Source organism: Lampetra planeri, chromosome 27, assembly GCF_965212315.1.
Source record: "Lampetra planeri chromosome 27, kcLamPlan1.2.h2, whole genome shotgun sequence".
NCBI lineage: Eukaryota > Metazoa > Chordata > Hyperoartia > Petromyzontiformes > Petromyzontidae > Lampetra > Lampetra planeri.
Window position 1 is genome coordinate 864,717 of NC_136133.1, and position 20,920 is coordinate 885,636.

Below are 20,920 nucleotides of genomic sequence, written 5' to 3' on the forward strand. Positions count from 1 at the left end.
GCACCGCCCTACAGACACACGCACAACCATTGCGCCATGGACATTTAGTTGACTGGAATTTTCTAACCGACTCCGCCAACAGCCTCTTCATCACAACATTAAACTGCGACGAGACTTTCACCACCGTGATGTACGCGTGAAACACCGGATACTCACTGGCAGAGGTAATAGGCTCTGGTCCAGACAATGAAGGTGATATGAAAGAGACAGAGAGACGCAGTCATTATATTGTAACTTAAAGGTCGCGATTATCTGCTCATTTCAGGCTTAAGGATATTCATAAAAATGCAAACTCACACTCAAGTCATCTTCTTTACATTATTTAATATGGGCAGTCGCCGACTGACAAACATCCGCACTTATGAACGAGCCACCGTTAGATTATATTATTTTTAACTGTCCAACTCCGAACGTACAGTCGTGCTTACGAACCAAACCGCGGATCTATTTTGTTCAACGGACCGATCCTCCGCGAGTTCCAGGGGCAAGTGCTATGAGCGAGCACCTATGAAGGGTAGCCCTGTACACGAGGGAGTGGGTGGCCAGCACCAGGCCTGACCGTCTTTATCTCCCAAGTGGCGATGTTTAAACACCTCGTAGAGTCCCAGGACTGGTTCAGAAAATCTTATCAGCTCACACACAAGAGGTGTATTGCATCAGAAAAGTGTGATTCTTCCAGATTACAAAGAAATCAATGGAAAGCATCCAAGTCTAACAGAGCGAGGGTGAGGCCGGGCAATAGTAGATATGTTCTACTCACCAGGGGGAGGCGTAGGAACTGCTCCAGATAATTAGGATGAAGCCAGTTGAAAAAGACAAAAGTTCATTATTTGTGGTTAAACCGTGACATTTATTGCATTTTAGTGATCAAACCATGACATCTATTGATTTTTTTCTGATTAAACAGTGACATCTATTGCATTTGACTGATCAAACTGTGACATTTATTGCATTTTACTGATGAAACGTGCGCTACTGCAGCGACACACTCGTCAACGGGGGACTCACCATAGTAGTCGCAGTTGCTGCCCGACCACGGCGGCATGCAAGCGCACCAGTAGTTTGGGTAGTACAAGCTATCGTCGCAAGTCCCTCCATTGAGACATGGGTTGGACTGGCAGCCAGCTGCAGCAAGAGGCATTAAAGGGAAGTGTGCATGATCGGTGTGTCGCTTTTACGCAAATCAAGTCACGTTTTGTTTTAGTTAAACCCGGAGAGAGTTGGAGAGACCAGCAGAGTCCCGACCGTGCAAGAGTGACCTGGGTACAACGGGCACAAGGCCCTCAACAATATTTGTGTCTATCATTTCTATTGTCCCTGTACCTGTTTATACCAATGAACCAAGTAATCATTTAGGACCACATCAACCAACACTAGATGACTATACAATACATTCTAGATTTGAAGTTTTCGCGACTGCAAGGATTCATACTTTTTGTTTTTTTCGGTAAAGTCACGTAGGTAAAAATTTTAAATAAATAAAATCACGACGTTCCGGGTGCAACACAAGCATCCTTCTTCAGGTGGGGACAACTTAAAGATCCCCCATAGAGCCTTAACAGACTTTAGGGGCAAGTGCTATGAGCGAGCACCTATGAAGGGCAGCCCTGTACACGAGGGAGTAGGTGGCCAGCATCAGGCCTGACCGTCTTTGTCTCCCAAGTGGCGATGTTTAAACACCGCAATAGGTACTTATTTGAGGCTGAGTCGACCTCGGGGAATCAGGACTGGTTCAGAAAATCTTATCAGCTCACACACAAGAGGTGTATTGCATCAGAAAAGTGTGATTCTTCCAGATTAAAAATAAATCAATGGAAAGCATCCAAGTCTAACAGAGCGAGGGTGAGGCCGGGCAATAGTAGATATGTTCTGCTCACCAGGGGAAGGTGTAGGAACTGCTCCAGGAAATTAAGATGAAGTCCGTTGAAAAAGACAAAAGTTAATTATTTGTAGTTAAACCGTGACATCTATTGCATTTTACAGCTCAAACCGTGACACATATTGCATTTGAATAATCAAACCGTGAAATCTGTTGCATTTTACTGATCAAACCGTGATATCTATTACATTTTACTGATCAAACTGTGACATCTATTGCATTTTACTGATTAAGCCGTGACATCTATCGGATTTCACTCATTAAACGTGCGCTACTGCAGCGACACACTCGTCAACGGGGGACTCACCGTAGTAGTCGCAGTTGCTGCCCGACCACGGCGAGATGCAAGCGCACCAGTAGTTGGGGTAGTACAAGCTATCGTCGCAAGTCCCTCCGTTGAGACATGGGTTGGACTGGCAGCCAGCTGCAGCAAGAGGCATTAAAGGGAAGTGTGCATGATCGGTGTGTCGCTTTTATGCAAATCAAGTCACGTTTTGTTTTGGTTAAACCCGGAGAGAGTAGGAGAGACCAGCAGAGTCCCGACCGTGCAAGAGTGACCTGGGTACAACGGGCACAAGGCCCTCAACAATATTTGTGTCTATCTTACATTTCCATTGTCCCTGTACCTGTTTATACCAAGGAACCAAGTCATCATTTAGGACCACATCAACCAACACTAGATGACTATACAATACATTCTAGATTTGAAGTTTTCGTGACTGCAAGGATTCATACTTTTTGGTTTAATCGGTAAAAGTCACGTAGGCAAAAAATTTAAATAAATTAAATCACGACGTTTCGGGTGCAACACAAGCGTCTTTCTTCAGGTGGGGAGAACTTAGCGAAAGCACACACACTTAAGCGGCGTACAATACATCTTAGCGAGTGAAACAAGGCACCTATCAGCAAAGACAAAGATCCCCCATAGAGCCTTAACAGACTTTTGGGGCAAGTGCTATGAGCGAGCACCTATGAAGGGCAGCCCTGTACACGAGGGAGTAGGTGGCCAGCACCAGGCCTGACCGTCTTTGTCTCTCTAGTGGCGATGTTTAAACACCACACTAGGTACTCATTTGAGGCTGAGGCGACCTCGGGGAGTCACAGGACTGGTTCAGAAAATCTTATCAGCTCACACACAAGAGGTGTATTGCATCAGAAAAGTGTGATTCTTCCAGATTACAAAGAAATCTATGGAAAGCATCCAAGTCTAACAGAGCGAGGGTGAGGCCGGGCAATAGTAGATATGTTCTGCTCACCAGGGGAAGGTGTAGGAGCTGCTCCAGGTAATTAGGATGAAGCCAGTTGAAAAAGACAAAACGCATTATTACAGATCAAAATGTGACATCTGTTGCATTTTACTGATCAAACCGTGACATCTATTGCATTTTACTGATCAACCCGTGAAATCTGTTGCATTTTACTGATCAAACCGTGAAATCTGTTGCATTTTACTGATCAAACCGTGACATCTATTGCATTTTACAGATAAAACCGTGAAATCTGTTGCATTTTACTGATCAAACTGTGATATCTATTACATTTTACTGATCAAACTGTGACATCTATTGTATTTCGCTGATCAAACCGTGATATCTATTGCAATTTAGGGATCAAATCGTGACATCTATTGAATTTTACTGAATAAACCGTGACATCTATTGCATTTTATTGATCAAACTGTGACATTTATTGCATTTTACTGATTAAACCGTGACATCTGTTGCATTTTACTGATCAAACTGTGATATCTATTGCATTTTACTGATTAAACCGTAACATCTATTGCATTTTACTGATTAAGCCGTGACATCTATCGGATTACACTCATTAAACGTGCGCTACTGCAGCGACACACTCGTCAACGGGGGACTCACCGTAGTAGTCGCAGTTGCTGCCCGACCACGGCGAGATGCAAGCGCACCAGTAGTTGGGGTAGTACAAGCTATCGTCGCAAGTCCCTCCGTTGAGACATGGGTTGGACTGGCAGCCAGCTGCAGCAAGAGGCATTAAAGGGAAGTGTGCATGATCGGTGTGTCGCTTTTATGCAAATCAAGTCACGTTTTGTTTTGGTTAAACCCGGAGAGAGTAGGAGAGACCAGCAGAGTCCCGACCGTGCAAGAGTGACCTGGGTACAACGGGCACAAGGCCCTCAACAATATTTGTGTCTATCTTACATTTCCATTGTCCCTGTACCTGTTTATACCAAGGAACCAAGTCATCATTTAGGACCACATCAACCAACACTAGATGACTATACAATACATTCTAGATTTGAAGTTTTCGTGACTGCAAGGATTCATACTTTTTGGTTTAATCGGTAAAAGTCACGTAGGCAAAAAATTTAAATAAATTAAATCACGACGTTTCGGGTGCAACACAAGCGTCTTTCTTCAGGTGGGGAGAACTTAGCGAAAGCACACACACTTAAGCGGCGTACAATACATCTTAGCGAGTGAAACAAGGCACCTATCAGCAAAGACAAAGATCCCCCATAGAGCCTTAACAGACTTTTGGGGCAAGTGCTATGAGCGAGCACCTATGAAGGGCAGCCCTGTACACGAGGGAGTAGGTGGCCAGCACCAGGCCTGACCGTCTTTGTCTCTCTAGTGGCGATGTTTAAACACCACACTAGGTACTCATTTGAGGCTGAGGCGACCTCGGGGAGTCACAGGACTGGTTCAGAAAATCTTATCAGCTCACACACAAGAGGTGTATTGCATCAGAAAAGTGTGATTCTTCCAGATTACAAAGAAATCTATGGAAAGCATCCAAGTCTAACAGAGCGAGGGTGAGGCCGGGCAATAGTAGATATGTTCTGCTCACCAGGGGAAGGTGTAGGAGCTGCTCCAGGTAATTAGGATGAAGCCAGTTGAAAAAGACAAAACGCATTATTACAGATCAAAATGTGACATCTGTTGCATTTTACTGATCAAACCGTGACATCTATTGCATTTTACTGATCAACCCGTGAAATCTGTTGCATTTTACTGATCAAACCGTGAAATCTGTTGCATTTTACTGATCAAACCGTGACATCTATTGCATTTTACAGATAAAACCGTGAAATCTGTTGCATTTTACTGATCAAACTGTGATATCTATTACATTTTACTGATCAAACTGTGACATCTATTGTATTTCGCTGATCAAACCGTGATATCTATTGCAATTTAGGGATCAAATCGTGACATCTATTGAATTTTACTGAATAAACCGTGACATCTATTGCATTTTATTGATCAAACTGTGACATTTATTGCATTTTACTGATTAAACCGTGACATCTGTTGCATTTTACTGATCAAACTGTGATATCTATTGCATTTTACTGATTAAACCGTAACATCTATTGCATTTTACTGATTAAGCCGTGACATCTATCGGATTACACTCATTAAACGTGCGCTACTGCAGCGACACACTCGTCAACGAGGAACTCACCGTAGTAGTCGCAGTTGCTGCCCGACCACGGCGAGATGCAAGCGCACCAGTAGTTGGGGTAGTACAACCTATCGTCGCAAGTCCCTCCGTTGAGACATGGGTTGGACTGGCAGCCAGCTGCAGCAAGAGATACGTCATTACAGAACCGTGTAGCCAGCATTGCGCGGTAAGGCCGCCCTTGGTGATTGTGTTTGGTCTGTTCACGATTCTAAAGGTCTACACCAGCTGCACTCAAACAACGGCAGTGGCAGCAGAATCGGAACGAGGCAGGCGTCTAGGTGCAAGTAACAGAGAGGGAGAAGAGACACTTACCGGCAGGGGGAGTAGGGCTCACCGTTCCAGGCGATGGTCGTGGAGTTGCTATGGACACAAATATAGACACACGGCAGTTATTAAAAAGGATGTCCATTTCATCATCATCGTTATTATTCAGCCATGCATCCATCCTACGACGTCAAAGTTGCTTCCGTCTCATTGTAGATGTTAAGATTCCGTGAAAAATGGATGACCAGGCAGAAGACTGTTGCAGAACTGTAACACTTGTTTTCAACAAAAAGTTGCTCTGGTCCACATTCTAACTTCATGCAGATTCGTCCCGTGACATAAAATAACCGAAACCCATTGCCTTTCAGATTTTTCTGTTGTTTAGTGGTGGAGACAAAGGAACATTTTCTAGAACAAAATTGTCGCTAAAATATATCCGCCAACGCACCAATCACAGCCTCTGTATTCGATTTTAAATTGCCGCAGTGCTTTTTCTTGTTCTTGTAGTTGTAAGAGAGAAAAATACTTGGCATACAGCACTTTCATTTCTGCACCCGGACACGCACACACGCAACGCAGTCCACTCACCTTGATAATCACAGTTTTCGCCGTATGTGAATGGGATGCAGTTGCAGGAGTAATAGGGGTAGACATTCTCCTCCACGCAGGTGCCCCCATTTTGACACGGGCGAGACAGGCATGCCCCTGCAGAGACATGTAGATTTTGTTCGGTCATAGTGTCCTGGCATTTGTCATTCACATTGTAATATAATCAAGCTTCTAACATTATCAAGATGGTATACCCCTTAAACTTATATTCGCCAATTTAACACGTAGGCTTTTCGCGACCAATATTCATGACAAAGGCATTTGGGATAGATCGTGTAAGTATAAATGTGTTGTTAGTCTACCATCACCCAACACAGCCAATGAGTAAGGTTTGTCACGTGAACAAAACACAATTCTGGAAACTGGCCTGATTAAGCTGGTTGTTGTAATCACCAGCGAAATGTCGTACTCAACAGTAAATTCTGTGGGTTTACTCTCCATCTCACAACCGGTGTGCTCAAGTAGTAACTAACGCATCAGAAAGGGCACCCCCAGTGGCAGCTGTCCCTGCCCTGGCACAAGATGACTTTTCAATTAGAAGAGTAGAGAGTATTAGTGTTAGGAGACAAGTATTTGGGTAAGGAGTTATGTGTGGGTTAATGAGTAGTGGGCTCAAACGGAGTCGCAGACACACTCTTTAGAGGCAACACATTTATTTAACACCAACACTGGTTAAACACTATACAACCTATGGTGGTGACCACCAGGCTAACTACACTAATCAGTAACGCGTCCACGTGTTGGAGACTCTTCTTGGATGTAGAACGTAGGTTTCTTCAGGATAACAACAGCAGCAGGTCCCTCTGGGGTCCCGGCTTATATCCAGTGTGGCGGGGCTCGCTCCACCCTTAGCCACGACCACCTTCTAGAATCGTCGAGCAGGATCTCGACCTGAACACGTGATCACCCTTAGCCCCCTTTTGGAGGCCCCCGTGTAGACACCACCGGTCACATGTCCTCCGGGGTCAACCAGAGTACCATGGCCCCTTGTAACCCTATTCCATGGCCGGCACTCTTGCACCCTATCCTGTAGGGGCCGGCACTGCACGCCGAGCGTGGTGCCATCCATCACTGTCAGTCAGCGCTCACGCAGCCCCGCTAGGGCCGGTACTGCATCCACATTCGCGGACACCGTGTCTCTCCCAGGCCGGCCTCACACAGTGACATCCAACGATGTCACTACAAATGTATGCATCTGACAGTCATCTCCGGAAACCCATGGCACCTGGGTCTGCCTCGTGACCTCCTGCCGTGGGCGTTTGAGACTTCGCGTGGCCTTAAATTGCACAGAGCCTGACACAAGAACCGTGATGATGTCATCGCCACTTAATGGCAAATGGCGGTTGTTGTTGTCAGAGAGCCGGGCATTAGCCAAACAACTTGAAAGAAGGCCCGCGGCCTGCAAGTGGACATACATGGGTGGAGTTGTCCATTGCCTTGGTTTCCCTCAACACAAAAGTTGTCTGTGGGCAGTGTGAGCCCTGGAAGGGACTCACTCCCATTATTGTCCGATCATTCGAACATCACGCATTGTGTGCGATGTGGTGATGCAAATCCAAAATGCACAGTGGAATTTTTTTAATGGTGTTGTTATGAAGCGATGCTATTGTCCGATCAACAATGGCCTACTTTACTATCGGCCCTGAGAGTGTTTACTTGTGTGGAGGCACAGTTCTAAAGCAAATGGGTTTCAAGACTCTTACTGGAGTAGGTAGGTGTAGGTGGTTCTGTTCCAGGCGTAGAAGCTGCAGACACGCGAGAGAAACAATCACAACACACACGGTGAGCAACTGCGCAGCCATTTTTCTTTTCCGTGGTAACAGAACCAATGAACATTTTTAACAAACGTTAACTTCTGCCCGATCGAATATATTCACGTTTACGAAATGGAATACGCTGCAGTGGACAGTAGTTTAATAATAGTGCGTGAGTGCATCAATATTACGATGTTAAAATAGCGTGCGATTGTCACACAAAAATCTACCCCTCGGTAGCAGTTATATACAGATCATTTGATATCAGTACAGGAAATGTTTTGTGAAGTGATGGGGATGACTTTCTTTAAAATGTACCCACACACCTCAAGTAATAACGCAGACACTGGGTTCAGAAAAATCCCACGAGGAGCTGACGTCTGTCGATCTCCTCTCAGCATTGAAAACATTTAAAAGAATCAAAATCCGTGTAATGACACACGGTATCCAATGGGAGTTGGATTTTCTTATGGTACTGTTTCCAGATACTACGTTGTGAGACTTATGTGAGACGTGGTATCTGGGTGGATGGCCTAGCATGTCAAGGCTTTCCAATTTAAAACCCACACCTCAAACTCTGCATCTGTGGTATGGTGTTTGTACAGTGTTAAAAAATGTAAGCCCATTCTCACTAGTTTTTTTTTATCTCACATTGTCTCAAATTTCCTTTGCACTGATAACATTTTTGCAATTCATAGGTTAACAGGATGTCTCTGCGAATTCTTACACTGCTGATTGTGATACAATTTATTATCTTGTATTTTATTCCCTGAGCATATCTATATATATATAAAAGGGGAATTTGTGAATATGTGTGTCTGTTCGAAATGTTTAGCATACTTCCCGACATGCAACACACTTGAAATTTGGCATGTGGGTATCTTCTAGACTGTACACAATGCAAAAAGTATAAAAATAGACTTTTGTATTTGGTGGGGGGGGGGGCGCAATAATGCATATATTTTGCACGGAAGTGAGCGGTGACGTCACATCTGTGATATCACCCAAATGCGGAAGCGTCACGCAGTGTTGCCTGCTGACGTCACGCATCCCCCCCCTCAAACCCTCCGCGTAGGCCGTGTATTAATCCAAGACAAGAATCCAAGTCCCGGGCAAAGCCGGGTAGTAAAGCTCGTACAGTATATACGAATATATTTCCACCTGGGTGAATGCGTTAACAAGGCCATAATTTGCACGCGTGTGCGTGCAGCTTGAACGCGATGCGTCTCAATGCATCCAACTCTTGCAAAAAAATACAAAATACTTCTTTTGCAAACATTCACCTTTTAAGGCGGAGCGTTTGGAATTACCAATTACGTCGCGCATCGCGTTTCCACACACGGCATACATATACGCGCACGGACAAAATCACGGCGATAAACTCGAGCAGACAAAAAAAGCAACCTTCTGAGCAGATGACCGAAGCATCTTCGTCGTGGCCGCAGTTATGAATGCCAAACGGAGGGTGGCCACACTCGGATAGCCGGGGCTCGTAGCCAGAGCACTGGACGTCGTCCAGCCAGATGTTACCGCTGCCCTGCCCGAAGTAGGCGCTTTGCAGGGCAGCCTGGGCAGGCCCACAGCCCAGCTGACGGCACACGATCTGGGCGTGAGGTAGCTCCCAAATATCGTCGCACACCGTGCCCCACGAACCGCTGTAGAACACCTCCACCCGGCCCTGGCACGCGCTTCCTCCAGCCAGGCGGATCGGGAAATCTGATCCGAATGCAAAGGTGAGAAAATCTGTGAGCAGGGGGAGCGATGACGCGGTGCAGCTTGGCTGGGTGGTTCCTGGCCAAGTTTCCACCGTAAATGATTTGGGTTTATGATTCGTGTTTCCATGTCATGTGGTGGTTGATTTTACGGAATCATGTTTTGCGAAATCGATATAGTTAATGAAGACGTGTAAGTTTTCCCACGCAAAAAAATCTATATTTCTGCTTTATGATGAGATACACATGTATATTTACGGTACTGAGAGTGATTTATATAATTTGCCAAATACATTGGGATATGGTGCATACGTTTAAGTCAAAATCAGCGACGTAATGATTTCCATCAAATTATACACGCACACGCAGTGCTTATTATTGTAGCCGGATGTGAAAAAATGCCTAGATCACGCAGTACGCTGCGTTAGAAATCAATTCCGTATATTTTTGCGTAATGGTCAATGGTTCAAAGGGGGGGATTTATTCTCTTCTGCTTCTGGATGAAAATTCCAGGTGAAGTACGAATTGTGCCCTTGCAACTCAGCTGCTCGTCTTGCCCAAAGACAATCGCTCACTGACATCGCCCTATAGGCCGGGCGAGCATCCGCAGACCATGATGCCTGTATGTTTAGAGATCGCATGATCTCCCTCTCCGTGGTCGCATGGATTTCTCTCTGGTTTTTCCCTCCACGTTTAGAAACGTGCGTTTAAATTTAATTGGCTGCCACTGTAAATTCCCACATATGAAGGTGAAACATAATCCACTTCCATGAGCTATAATGTGTGGCCCAGTCACCTCTAACAATGAGCTCGCTGCTCAATGAAAGTGAGTTTAGTCATCAAGAAAGAATGGTTGCAATATTTCTTTAACTGCACGTTGTTGAGCATAGAACTAAACTCACGATGCGGTGGAGAGTGTTGGGTTATTCACGAAGCTCCTCGTTAACAGTGATAACCGTCACTGCAAGTGATGAACGCACGAGGGTAAAGGGCACTTACCAATGGCAGTGGTGGGTTCCTCTTTAGATGATGAAGCAGGAAAGTTTAGGGGAAAGAAGCACAAACGTTATTTTAAATAAAAAAATGTGGCATGTCCAAGGCTTTCGTGACCAATATTATCCATAAGAGGTTTTTGGGTTAAATCGCGTTAATAGAAATGTGATGCTAGTTGCAACTACAGGCGAAATTCTAAATGTTGTGAGTTTACTCTCCAACACACCGGTGTGTGCTGTACTAGTGTAATGCGGGCGTAAGCGACCTTCCGGATGTGACGTCACGGGGGGTGGAGTCATGTGACGTGGGTGGAAGGTTTGGGTCCTTAAGCGGGTAAACCGGAAGGGGAAGTCAGTCGGGGTGTGAGCGGAAAAGAGTGAGGCCACGCGGGCGAGTGAGAAGGGGGGGGCACCGACGGCCATCGGGAGCCAACCCCGAAGACAAGAGGAAGCTGCGGAGTGGTGTGCAGCTGCAGAGGAGACAGCCAGAAGGGCTGCGTGTTAGAGGCAGCGGTGTGGCTGCCAGGAGGAGCTGCGGAGAGAGAGAGAGACAGCACGAGGCTGTCAGAGCTGCGGAGGGAGAGAGGGAGACAGCACGAGGCTGTCAGAGCTGTGGAGAGAGAGGAGTTGCAGCGAGTACAGCCAAGGGGGGCTGTGTGAGAGAAACAGCAGCGGGGCTGCTGTTGTGGATCGGGCCGACATTGGAGTCAGCACCGTGGAGAAGCTACAGAGTAAAGACAGCCGTGTGGGTGTACAGCACGAACCGAATAAAGGACACTGAGCCAGACATCGTGGTCCAGTCGTTTATTACACTGGTGTCAGAAGTGGGGTGGCGGGTCCGTCGACATCATCAGACGCGGATCAACGATGGCAAGCGATGGCGGTACAACTGGAGGCACTTAAGGACGTCCTGGCGCATCTATGCCATCTCGTCGCGCCAGGGACGATGGATGATGCAATTGGTGCTCCGCGGGCCGCCACGTTGCCTGTCCTGCCGCCGCCATTGCCCACGCGGCAAGAGGCCGCCATTTTGCGCGCTCCGTGGCGCCAAACCGCCATCTTGGCCACGCCGCGGGCCGACGCCATTTTGAATTTGCCATCACAACCACCACCATTGGAAGACGGCGGGAAGAGGAGTCGGAGTCGCCACCTTACAACGGTTAAAGAATTTTCCGTCGGTGGGGACTGGAGCGCGTTCGCCTGCCGCTTCTTGGCGGCGGTACGCACAGCAAGATGGACCGATGCGGAGGCTTTGGAGGTGTTGCCGACTCTCCTGGACGACGAATCTGTCCGATTCTTCCGTTCCATAACGACCGATAAGAAGGCAACTTTATGTGGTGTTTTTCAAGAAATGGCCGATGCTTATGAGCCACCAGATGATGCGCATCGGCGATTCGCTCAACGACAACGAGCACCAGAGGAGTCGCCCGTGGCGTTCAGGGGTGCGGTGCTGGAGCTGGCCATGGCAGCTTATCCTGAGATGCCACAGGACCTGCTCGAGCCTCTCATATTAGGGAAAATGTTGGAGCTGTCTCGGGATCTAGGGATCCCCATGCCTGTGTGTGGGCATGAGAAGCTAACTTCCCGGACGGCTGCTAAGTGTCTCGATGCGCAATTCAACCTCCGTCGCTGGAAACAAGTGACGGCGTGGACGGGGGGGCCCGTCAAAGAAGGGGATGCGCTGGGGTGGAACCCTGCGCAGGCTGTCTATGTTCCGGATGACCGGGGCCCTCAACAACTGACGGCCGCCTCCGCTCCATGGACGGGACGCGGCGGGCCGAGACCGCGCGCGGCGCTACCAGAACGGGGCCGTCAGGAGGCGAGGCCTGCGCTTCGGCGCAACGAGGCCGAATGTTTCCGCTGCGGGCGTAGGGGCCACTACGCCAGAGACTGCTGGGCCCGCTTCCCGGCTCCGCCGCGGCAGGAGGCCTCGGCACCGGTCAAGTCGGCTAAAGATCCTCCGAAACAGGCTTGTCGGCACGCACCAGACACTCGGCAAGGCTTTACACCTCACCCATCACCGTCGTTGCGCCATCCTAACGTTGTGGTTAAAGCATGCCCTTCGACGGGGCCTTGTCGCTCGGTCACGCAGTGGCGCAAGTTGGCACGGAGAGTCGTCGCGGCCGCTACGGGCTCGTCCACTGTACCGGGGTCTATACAAGGGGTGGACGTACGCATTTTGGTCGACTCCGGCGCGTCTGCGACTATTATTTCGGATGTCATTTTCCATCTGTTGGGCATCCCGCCGGGGGCTGTGAATCCGGTTTATGGGTCGTGCGTCGCTGCGAACGGGGGTAGCATGGGTATCGTGGGTCAGGTGGATGCTAAGATATCTATTGGGGATGTGTCGGCCTCGGGTGTTGTGTTGATATCGAGATCTTTGGCGGTTCCTTGTTTGTTAGGCACCGATTTTTTGGCTAAGATGCCCATTTTGATCAAAATCAATGAGAATTGTATTGAACTGCCGGGGGGCCGTCAAATCTCGTTTCTGCCGTCGCCCTGGGGGCGACCTGCTTCGGCCGTACAAGTGCAGGCGCTGTCCGTCGCATCTGTGGACATCCCACCTGGTACACAGATGCTTATACCCTTGCGGTATCGGAAGCCCCTGCCTGATCGGCTAGGAGCAGTAGGGGTCTTGTTGTCACCGTCCGCCACGATAACAACCGGGTTGGCGTTAGTGGGGGCACAGACCATCGTCCGGCCGGATCAATTACCGTTTTTACAGGTGCTTAATGCGGGGGGGGAAAACGTCCGTGTTCCGGCCGGTACGGTTGTGGCACATGCCACTACGGCGTTTGCGACGCATGATTGTCCGCATAGCCGGGAAGTGGTTGCTGGGGTTTCCGAGCCAAGGGGTTCGGACAATCGTTGGGTTGCTGACTTATGTGACGGAAATTCTTCCCTGTCCATGGAGCAACGTGGTGCGCTGCGTAAATTGTTGTTGACATATTCCGATGTGTTCAGCTCCGATGATTTGGATTTGGGCCGCACTTCGTTGCTTTACCATCACATTGAGACGGGCGATGCTGCCCCTATTCGATTAAATTCGCATCGGATGAGTCCTGCGGAGCGAGAACACGTACGGGGGGCAGTGGAAGACATGTTGGCTGCGGACATTATATCGCCATCTAACAGCCCATGGGGCGCTCCAGTCGTCTTGGTTAAGAAGAAGGATGGCAAATTGCGATTTTGTGTTGATTTCCGCAAATTGAATAAGATATCGGTGGCAGATGCGTACCCCCTGCCGCGTATGGATGACTCCCTCGACGCATTGTCGGGGGCTAAGTTCTTTTCCACACTGGACCTCTCTTCGGGATTTTGGCAGCTTCCCCTTGACGAGTCCTCACGGGAGAAAACCGCATTCCGTACGCCGCAGGGGTTATTTCAATTCAACTGTCTCCCGATGGGATTGAATGCGGCCCCTGCTACATTTCAAAGATTGATGGAGCTCGTTTTGACGGGGTTGCAGTGGGAGACGTGTCTTATATATTTGGACGATATTATTGTCTTCAGCCGCACATTTGATGAACATTTGACGCGGCTGGAGACAGTGTTCACGAGGATGCGTTCTGCCAAATTGAAATTCAAACCAAAGAAATGTCACCTACTGCAACGGTCCGTCCGCTATTTGGGGCACATTGTGAGTGCTGAGGGAGTGTCCACGGATCCGGAAAAGACGGCGTGCGTCCGGGATTGGCCGACTCCGGCCACCGTGGGGGATGTTCGGCGGTTTTTGGGATTTGCCTCGTATTACCGAAGATTTGTGCCGGGTTTTGCGACGATTGCGAGGCCCTTGCATCTCCTTACGGGTAAAGGACGGAAGTTTGTTTGGGGACAGCCGGAGGAGGCGGCCTTTCGGAGTCTGCGTGATCTATTGGCCACGGCCCCAACATTGGATTATCCCGATTTCGATCACCCATTCATTCTTGATACGGACGCGAGTGACACAGGTATTGGGGCGGTGTTATCACAGTCTAAAGGGGGTGTAGAGCGTGTCGTGGCGTATGGTAGCCGAGTCTTGTCTCCTGCGGAAACCCGCTACTGTGTCACTCGCAGAGAACTATTGGCGGTTGTTTTTTTCCTACGGCAATTTCGACCATACCTCTACGGTCGTTCTTTTATTGTGCGTACGGATCATGCGGCCTTGCAATATGCCCTTAAAATTGACCAGCCATCCGGACAGTTGGCACGTTGGTTGGACACGCTACAGGAATTTTCCTTCCAAATTCAACATCGGAAGGGAGTGCGCCATGCGAACGCTGACGCACTTTCCAGATTACCGCGGCGCGCCCCTTGTAAATGTGAGTCGGGGACGCATAGGTGTTCGCCGATTCCAAACCCCCCTCAGCCGCTTACGTTGGCCGTCGAGAAGTCGGACACTCCGATGGAACCGGGACCGGCTGACGGGGTTTTGAATCTGCCGCGGTCTGTCTGGATCCGGGAACAGATGATGGATGAGTCATTGGTGTCCTTGCGGAAGCGGTCTGCTAGGGACAATGGGAGTCCGAGTACGGCTATGGGGCCGCAAACCGCTCTCCGAGATGGTCTGCTTATGTGGCGGGAGGGGTTCCAGGAACGTTGGCGCCTGGTGGTACCAACGTCCTTGCGATTCGAGTTGATTAGAACCCTCCATTGTGACACTCTCTTACATTTAGGGGTGCAGAAGACCTTGTTGACGTTGCAACGTCATTATTTTTGGCACGGCATGGCGACAGATGTCGTAGGGCACGTGTGCGCGTGCCCTGCGTGTGCACGACGTAAGCCGCCGAAACATCCTTACGTGCCGCCTCTCCAGTCGATTCAGGTGTCTCGAGTCAATGAATTGGTGGCACTGGACATATTGGGACCTTTTCCACCATCGGCGAGGGGTAATAAATATTTGCTGGTAGGGGTTGAGTACCTCTCCCGTTGGCCGATGGCCTGGCCGTTGCCCGATCAGTCGGCCGCGGCCATTACCGACGCCTTTTTGTTTGGGTATATTATGGATAAGGGGGCGCCTGAGAGACTCCTCACGGACCAGGGCAGGAATTTCTCTTCTAAATTATTGGCGGAAGTGTGCGCGGGCCTTGGGACTAAGAAAGTACGGACATCCCCATACCATCCGCAGACGGATGGTATGGTTGAACGGCTGAACAGGACATTGTCTGCCATGCTTTGCCATACCGTGAGTGAACAACAATCAGATTGGGATCTGCACATCCCCGGGGTGCTTTCGGCGTACAGGATGACGCCTCATGCGGCTACAGGATATTCGCCGTTTTACCTTATGTATGGTCGGGAAAACGTGCCGCCGGTGGATGTGCAATTGGGAACTGGGGTGAAGGGACCTCGTAAACCACTTCCTGAATACATTCAGGACACGGTTCGCCGAGTCACGGAGGCGCGGGAGAATGCCCGCGTGGCTACGGCCAAAGCCCATGCCCGGAACGAGCGATATGCGCGACGGTCTGAGGGGGAGTGCCCTTGGAAGGTTGGGGACCTAGCCTGGCTTCATTGTCCACAGGTACGTCCGGGGACCTCGCCGAAATTGCACAAACCCTGGCATGGTCCCGTACGCCTCATTGCGGTTCCCAACCCACAGTCAGCACGCGTCCAGATTGGGTCTCGTCGCTGGGTTGTGCATACGTCGCGCTTGAAACCATATGTTGCTCCCTTACATGATGCGTCATCCCCCAATGTTGCCTTGCCGGGGTCTGTTGCTGCTGACTCTCCCCTGCCTGCGTCCATTGATCTTGCTAGAGCGCCTGTCGTACCTGTTCCAGACAGGCCGGCCGTGACATTGCGGGGGACGAGGGGCCCTGCTCGGAGGACGCCTGCCAGGTCTGCGGGACCTTCGAGCCCTGCAGCCCTTCCGACCCAGCTGCGGGCACGGTCACAGGACAAGCCCAAGACTAACTCTTTAGGGACACGGGACGTCGGTGGACTTCCAGCTGCGACAGGGGGATTACCCCCTGTCATTCCTCGACTTTCATCGCGTTCCCGTTCTGCGAGTGGGCCGCCGACCGTCCGGGACGGGCCGGCGACCCGCACACGTTCCAAATCGCTTACGTTTCGTTGATTGTTGCTGTCTTGTTATTTTTTTTTTCTTACAGTTGTATTTATTGCATGCTTTTTGTACGTTCGTTGATGTTAATTGCGTTGTTGTTGTTGTTCTTGCTGTTACATTGTATGCTTAGTGTCCTTTAGGGGGGGAAGCTCGGTTCGCCGCATTACGATTTGCTATTGGTCAGCCGAGGTCGGCTGGGATTTTTCTACGGGGGAGGGTGGTGTAATGCGGGCGTAAGCGACCTTCCGGATGTGACGTCACGGGGGGTGGAGTCATGTGACGTGGGTGGAAGGTTCGGGTCCTTAAGCGGGTAAACCGGAAGGGGAAGTCAGTCGGGGTGTGAGCGGAAAAGAGTGAGGCCACGCGGGCGAGTGAGAAGGGGGGGGCACCGACGGCCATCGGGAGCCAACCCCGAAGACAAGAGGAAGCTGCGGAGTGGTGTGCAGCTGCAGAGGAGACAGCCAGAAGGGCTGCGTGTTAGAGGCAGCGGTGTGGCTGCCAGGAGGAGCTGCGGAGAGAGAGAGAGAGAGACAGCACGAGGCTGTCAGAGCTGCGGAGGGAGAGAGGGAGACAGCACGAGGCTGTCAGAGCTGCGGAGAGAGAGAGGAGTTGCAGCGAGTACAGCCAAGGGGGGCTGTGTGAGAGAAACAGCAGCGGGGCTGCTGTTGTGGATCGGGCCGACATTGGAGTCAGCACCGTGGAGAAGCTACAGAGTAAAGACAGCCGTGTGGGTGTACAGCACGAACCGAATAAAGGACACTGAGCCAGACATCGTGGTCCAGTCGTTTATTACACTAGTAACAAATTGGCACGTTCTGTTTACGTGACAAACCTTACTATTGGCTGTGTCGGGTGGTGGTGGGTTTAGCGACACATTTATATATTTACACTTTCTAACCCAAAAACCTCTATTACGCAAAACAACGTTGAAGCACAGAGATACAAACACATGTTGTTGAGCTAAACATGTAAAAAATGTTGCTGTCATTTGATGATTGGGTAATTTTTACGACTGGAAGTCAGTGGAAAGTTGGTTTCTATGAATATGTAAGCAGATTCATGGTGTACGTTTTAAATATATATTTGTTAAATGTTAGTGTCATGCAATGATAGTATTTTCAAAGGCGACAGAGTTAATGATGCTTAACTAATATTAAGGCAAAATTCTCACAAAACAATACTGAAAACAACAGATATATATCGCCGAGAGTTTCAAGGTGCGTTTTTAAAGAAAAAAAAAAGCAGAATTGTGCTCCACGTTACCAGTTCTCGTAGCTTCGTAAGATTAAAGTCACATGTTGATAAAAAATACAACAAAAAACATGATCAACATTATGTTCATTTTCAACAGATAACTGTACAGTGCCGATAATGATCATGATTACGAATGAATGTTCTGCAAACTTCACGCGTGATTATGCAGTTGCAATGACAATCGAGCCTGCATGCGGTGTGAGGGGACTAGTGGTCCCGGGAGGTAATGACAGGGGAGTCAGTTGTGTGTGAAGGGACTGGTGGCCACGGGAGGTAATGACAGGGGAGTCAGCCTGCAGTGCGAATACACTAGTGGCTACGGGAGGTAATGACAGGGGAGTCAGCCTGCAGTGCGAATACACTAGTGGCTACGGGAGGTAATGACAGGGTTATCAGTTGTGAGTGTGTGAAGGGACTGGTGGCTACGGGAAGTAATGACAGGGTTATCAGTTGTGAGTGTGTGAAGGGACTGGTGGGTACGGGAGGTAATGACAGGGTTATCAGTTGTGAGTGTGTGAAAGGACTGGTGGCTACGGGAGATAATGACAGGGTTATCAGTTGTGAGTGCGTGAAGGGACTGGTGGCTACAAGAATGTTGGAAAAGGGAGCGTGGTCAGGTGACGGAAGAGGACAGTAGAGTCTGCCGGTGGAGCGAGCGTCCAGAGTCAGCGAGAATGATCGAGAAAGGGGGCGTGGCCTCGAGTTGGTATAAAAGGGAGATGCGCGGGAGAATCGAGGATGTTGCACTGGGGTCTCCGCCTGATGTCAAGTGAACGCGTCTTCAATAAAGTGCCATCTCAAGAGAAGTGTGTCAAGTCGTCATTACACAGTTATGGAAAATAGCGTAAAACACTCTGTTTGCTTCACAAATGTGGAGACACTGTTACACGATTCCTGCAAATGCAGGCTATTGTTTGCCCATGGCCTCTGTGATTTTATTGTTTTGTGCGTGCTCGGGCAAAGAGAAGGAACATGAAAGGGCCTCTTACTAGGTAAGGTTGTCGGGTCTGCTCCAGTTGATGAAGACGACATTTGAGAGAGGAACACAAGCAACAGATGATTAGTCAAACAAATTATTTGGTGGCGATGGTGCACAAGCACAGCCAACAATAACACCACCAGTAACAACTCAACGTGTTCGTCAACAACACTGTGTGAGGCCTTCAAAGGATGAATATAAAATAGGTGACCTGTTGGGCAACGGACCGTCTCCATTTATGTGCAAATTAAACCTTTAAAAATATATATTTTTCATTGTTCTTTTCTTATGACTACATTAAGCTTGCCTAAGATAAACAAGAGCTCGATGCTTCCTGGTGCAGATTCCAACCACGTTTGTGTCACCTGTTATTGATTATATCTTATTTGTTTCCACTTCTTCCACCTAATCTATTCGAGTCTAATTTTACGTCACCTAACTTCCACGAATACACAGAGTTCATGTGCGTGTGGGTCTGTCCCGTGACCTCCTGCCAGCGGGCATTCGAAGTGCACGTAGCCTGGCACAGGCGCCGTGGTGATGTCACGGCCACTTAATGGCGAATGGCGGTTGATGTTGTATGATTAGTAATATCGTCCTGAGAACGATTGTTTTAAGGGTGCTTTATACATTTTAATTATTTTTTATTACTTCACCTTCATTAGATATGGCCACGTAATGAGTCTGAACTGTTCGCGTTGGGAGCGAGGGTTCTTAAACCACGGTTATTGTCACCCACCCTGGTACCGATTAACATATTTGTATGGCGTTCGTACTGTTAAATGCTCCAGAACAGCATTCAGCAGCTGGGGGGGAAAACACAGTCTCAGACTCACTGTGTGTATAATGCACGGAATGGATTTCGACGGAAGAAGGCTGGAGGCTACACCTAACTGGGATCTGAACTCACGATTTTTTTTATTTAATAGTATCGTGTCATGGCCCATTGCACCACGTCATGGCAGGATACATCATTTAACATTAATCAGCACATGTAAACGTTCGTATTTGTATATACAAATAACTAGAAATTTACAAAATAGTCTTACCGAAAGTAGGGATAGCCCACCAGTCTGAGAGGAGAAAAAAAAATACTTGTTAAAATTCATGTCATGCTTCAACACTTTTGCCCAACTAATGACAGATCCACACACTTCACAAAGCAGAGCACTTTGGTCGATTAAAGCCAACGCCAGTCACAATGAAAGGTGTTCAAATAAATATCGGGTGTCACAACCGCCCCCCATCATTACTTTGAATTACATCCTACGTGAACACGTTGCGATGTTTTGTACAAGCACGCCGAGTGTTTTCTCTGCATTCTCTGTCGATTCCTCCCACTCGACGCCAAACGCTCGGATTGGCCAAGCGAGCACGCTGCAATAGCCATTTTTATTTCCCCCCGCCCCCACGCCCCCTCTCCGAGCGCGCACGTGAAACGTTCGAACAGATCACCTGAAGAGCAGACGACGGAGGCGTCCTCTCCGTGGACGCAGTTGTGATACCCCCAGGAAAGGTGCTGGCACTCGGAGAGCCGCGACTCCGTGCCGGAGCAACGGACGTCGTCCAACCAGATCTGGCCGCTGCCCGGTCCGAAGCGCGCGTTCCTCGGGGCCATATAGGCGGAGCCGCAGCCCAGCTGCTGGCACACGACGCCGGCGTGCTGCAGGCCCCAGATGTCGCCGCACACCGTGCCCCACGTGCCCTCGTAGAACACCTCCACCCGCCCGTGGCATGTGCCGCCTCCAGCCAGGCGGAGGGAAAAATCTGCAACGATAACGGCGGGAACAGTCGTAGGCCGGCTCGCTTTTGTTGTTGTTGTTGTTGCTTCGGAGCTACGAAGTCACGGCGGCTTTCCTTGGTCGAAAGGCAAAGGAGGAGCCTTGGCCAAAGAGATTCTCTTTTGCGTCACGCGACTCCAGTTGTTTGTTACGGAGGGGGCACGCTGTGTGTTCTTCTTTCGCACCGCGCGTAGCCGACCGTGCTAGTC

General features: G+C 49.2%; 1 protein-coding gene across 1 annotated transcript in view; it reads right to left on the reverse strand.

Moving 5' to 3' along the window:
• LOC144727888 (uncharacterized) overlaps positions 1-20,920 on the reverse strand; it is a 66,655-nt gene that overhangs the window by 27,084 nt on the left and 18,651 nt on the right. Inside the window, exons 15-32 of the mRNA XM_078607025.1 lie at positions 20,386-20,697; positions 19,980-20,003; positions 18,941-18,958; positions 17,961-17,972; positions 10,659-10,679; positions 9,352-9,663; positions 7,897-7,938; positions 6,173-6,289; positions 5,633-5,680; positions 5,321-5,437; positions 4,703-4,720; positions 3,754-3,870; positions 3,136-3,153; positions 2,187-2,303; positions 1,878-1,895; positions 1,009-1,125; positions 761-778; positions 157-174 (exon numbers count right to left, since the gene is read on the reverse strand). Coding sequence (XP_078463151.1) covers positions 157-174; positions 761-778; positions 1,009-1,125; positions 1,878-1,895; positions 2,187-2,303; positions 3,136-3,153; positions 3,754-3,870; positions 4,703-4,720; positions 5,321-5,437; positions 5,633-5,680; positions 6,173-6,289; positions 7,897-7,938; positions 9,352-9,663; positions 10,659-10,679; positions 17,961-17,972; positions 18,941-18,958; positions 19,980-20,003; positions 20,386-20,697 — 1,464 coding nt within the window. The remainder of the gene's footprint in view (positions 1-156; positions 175-760; positions 779-1,008; positions 1,126-1,877; positions 1,896-2,186; positions 2,304-3,135; positions 3,154-3,753; positions 3,871-4,702; positions 4,721-5,320; positions 5,438-5,632; positions 5,681-6,172; positions 6,290-7,896; positions 7,939-9,351; positions 9,664-10,658; positions 10,680-17,960; positions 17,973-18,940; positions 18,959-19,979; positions 20,004-20,385; positions 20,698-20,920) is intronic.